We start from the raw sequence: 3,385 nt of genomic DNA on the forward strand, positions 1-3,385 counted from the left end.
TTTGAAAAAAAATTAAAAATTTTATGCTTCTAAATTCAACCCAATGAGATGAATCAAAAATTTCAAAAAAAGTTTAGAAAAAATAAAAATAATTTTTTTTTACATTCGTTGAAAAATTAAAAACATTTAATATAATTTTTTTTAAAAAAAAACTTCTAAAGACAAAAAAAATTCAAAAAAAGAAAAAGAAAAAAAAAAGTGACTTTTTCAGGTGTTGTCAAATAATCTTTTTAACTTTTTAGACTTTTTAACTTTTTTGTTTTTTTGTGTTATGGTTAAATTAACTATAAAAACTCATATTTAAATTTTGTAATATGTATTATTATGACAGTTATTACACTATTAAAATAATTCATATTTTAAATATCTTTTATTGCATAAGACTAATGTAAAAAAAAAAAAATTATGAACTTTTAGTTTTTTTGTATAGCATATTCTTAAATCCTACAAATAATGAGATTGTTTGGTGCAAGTTATTATAAGTTAGCAATCGATAATTAGAAAATAAAAAAATCAAAATAATCTCTCTCCCAACTTTCAACTTATTTAAATTATTTTTACCTAATAAATACCAAATAATTTAATGCAAATTCTCAAAAATAAAATAAATTATAAATAGTTTAAATAAATTATAATAAACCGCATATATTATTCAATAATCTTAAAGTAATGTTTTGTATGTTATATTAATTTTACTGTTTAGAATAGGAAACCAGTCTCCCCCTTCCAGATTGTGCTTGCTGCAGATTACCTTCTTCCATAAAGATTCCCCTTCATTTGCAAATCTCCACCACCACTTAAGCAAGAGGCATACATTAACATCCCTAATTCTCCGAATACCCAACCCTTCCTGTAATTTGCTCAAAGTTACCTCCTTCCATCTCACCATATGCACTTTCCTCTTCAAATCTGTGCCTTCCCATAAGAATGCAGCCTGAATTCTATCTACTTCCTTAGCAATTCCTTCAGGTATCTTGAACAATGATAGATAATACACTGGTAGATTAGATAATACACTGGCAGATTAGATAATACTGCCTTGATCAACGTCAACCTACCAGCAAATGACGAAAATCTCCTTTTCTAACCAGAGAGCCTGGCCTTTATTTTATCCACAACTGGTTTCCATATGTTCTTTCTACTTGGACTCACTCCCGAAGGCAACCCAAGATATTTCAATGGGAACCCTTGAGTTGTGCAGTTCAACAGTGTTGCAAACTCCTTGCTCAATGCTTCAGAAATACCCACCCCACATAATAATTAATCTTGAGACCTGATAGGATTTCAAACCACCTAAGAATCCTTTTGATATTTTCGCATCTCCTGCCTATTAGCCTCACAAAACAAAAGGGAATCATCAGCAAATTGCAATTGAGAGACTACTATTCTATTGACACCAATTTTCGTCCCCTTAATGATTCCCATTTCTCTTGCTCTCCTTAGTAAAACACTCAGCCCTTTAGCAGCCAAGTTAAATAAGAATGGTGATAAAGGATCATCTTGTCTAAGCCCTTTTTGAGGAAAGAACTCTTTAGTTGGTGATCCATTCACTAAAACTGAGACTCTGGTTAATGACACACATTCCTTCATCTATGAAATCCACTTTGATCCAAACCCAAAATTTGAAAGCATTGAAACAAGAAATTCCCAGTTAATAGAATCATAAGCCTTCTCAAAATCAAGCTTAAACAACAACCCTTTCTTCTTAGCTTTATTCCACCCATCTACTATTTCATTGGCTATTAACACTCCATCCAAAATGTTTCTCCCTCCCAGAAAAGCAAATTGTGTTTCATTAATTACCGTATGTAACACTGACTTGAGTCTAGTTGCAAGAACCTTAGATTGGATCTTATACATAGACCCTATCAAACTTATTGGCCTGAACTCATTACAGTCTTTCACTGCTGCCCATATCTTTTCCTGAAAGAAATCTGCTTCGAGCTATGCAAAATTCTGACTGTGCCTTATAGACTTGAAGACCACTATTAACACAGGCCTCCTCCTCCACTCTTCTGAGAAATGCTTTTTGAAATAGGTCCACAGCTCATGTTTTACTTGGTCAGGTTCTTCAACCACACTCCTCCCAACTGTAATGGAGTTTATTGCATTTCTATTGAGTCTGTAGCTTGCTGTGATATGGAAGAATCTAGTATTCCTATCCCCTCTTAGATTCCAATCCAATCTTGATTTTTGAAGCCATGCCCATTCAATCATACGACTGAGAGTCCACATCTCACTTCTTAACTCTCTTTTCTGTTTCAGTTCTGCCTCCAGTAATGGACTAACTTGAGCTTTCAAATCAAGAATATGCAATTCATCCTCAACTGCTTTTAGTTTTGATTCTACAGTGCCATACACCTCTCTATTCCACTGTTTCAAAGCCATCTTTAGAGCTTGTAATTTTTTTTGTAAAGTGAAGGCAGCTTCCCCTACTATGTGTGACTCTCTCCAAACCTTCTCTATTAGAGAAACAAACTTAGGATGCAATAGCCAAGCATTCAAGAACTTAAAAGGTTTTGGCCCCCAATCCCTCACATCCTCCATAAGTACTAGGGGACAATGATCTGAGATGGTTCTTGATAATCACCATAATTTGAGCTTAAACCTTTCAATCCATTCAGGACTAAGAAGGAACCTATCAATTTTACTCCATTTAATCCCATCATAAGCATTGCACCAGGTATATTTTCTGCCAAGCATCTGAATTTCAGTCACCTCACATCTATCTATGAACTCATTGAAATCTTTCATTCCCCTATCCCTTCTTGAACACCCTATTCTTTCAGCTACATTTCTAATTTCATTAAAATCACCACCCAAACACCAGGGCTTTGAAAAGCTACTTTAATGTTTAAGAGGACCTCCCATAAGTTACCTCTCTTCACCACATCATTTGCAGCATATTTATTGAGAATTACATACTTAAAAGAATTATGAAAAGTACCTGATAGTAGTATAAAATTTCTGTTGCTACAACAATCTGATAACTAAAAAATTCCAGGATCCCAAATGCATATTGGCATGATAAAAGGAATTACCTAGATTATTCAGGTTATTTACTGAGCAAAGGGGCTCTCTAAGGTTATTTGTTGAAAAGAAAGAAAGTTCAAAAAATTAGGTGTTTAGTTTCAGAAGGCAGCTGTTTGTTTGGGAGGATGAGGAACTTATCAAGCTCAGAGATGTGTTGAGATTGGCTCCATCTCTTAATCTGGATGGTGTGGACAAACCAGTGTGGTCGGCTGCCAAATCTGGTCAGTCTCTTGTATCAACATTGTACAATTACACAGCAATAGAGGCTACAGAGTTGGGGTTTCTTAGTAGGTCAATATGGGTGAACTATCTTCCACCCAAAGTGCAATTTTTTGGGTGGCATGCTTGGAAA

The 3,385-nt window shown here is 34.1% G+C and overlaps 1 protein-coding gene across 1 annotated transcript; it reads right to left on the reverse strand.

Moving 5' to 3' along the window:
- Positions 1-1,590: 1,590 nt before the first annotated feature.
- Positions 1,591-2,547, reverse strand: LOC145795190 (uncharacterized). The gene is made up of 2 exons (XM_082878681.1): positions 2,059-2,547; positions 1,591-1,944 (listed from the first exon to the last, which is right to left on the reverse strand). The coding sequence occupies exons 1-2, from the start codon at positions 2,545-2,547 to the stop codon at positions 1,591-1,593; spliced, it is 843 nt and encodes a 280-aa protein (XP_082734807.1).
- Positions 2,548-3,385: the final 838 nt, after the last annotated feature.

This window comes from Camellia sinensis, chromosome 1 (genome assembly GCF_055761805.1).
Source record: "Camellia sinensis isolate YWXY chromosome 1, ASM5576180v1, whole genome shotgun sequence".
Taxonomy (NCBI): Eukaryota; Viridiplantae; Streptophyta; class Magnoliopsida; order Ericales; family Theaceae; genus Camellia; species Camellia sinensis.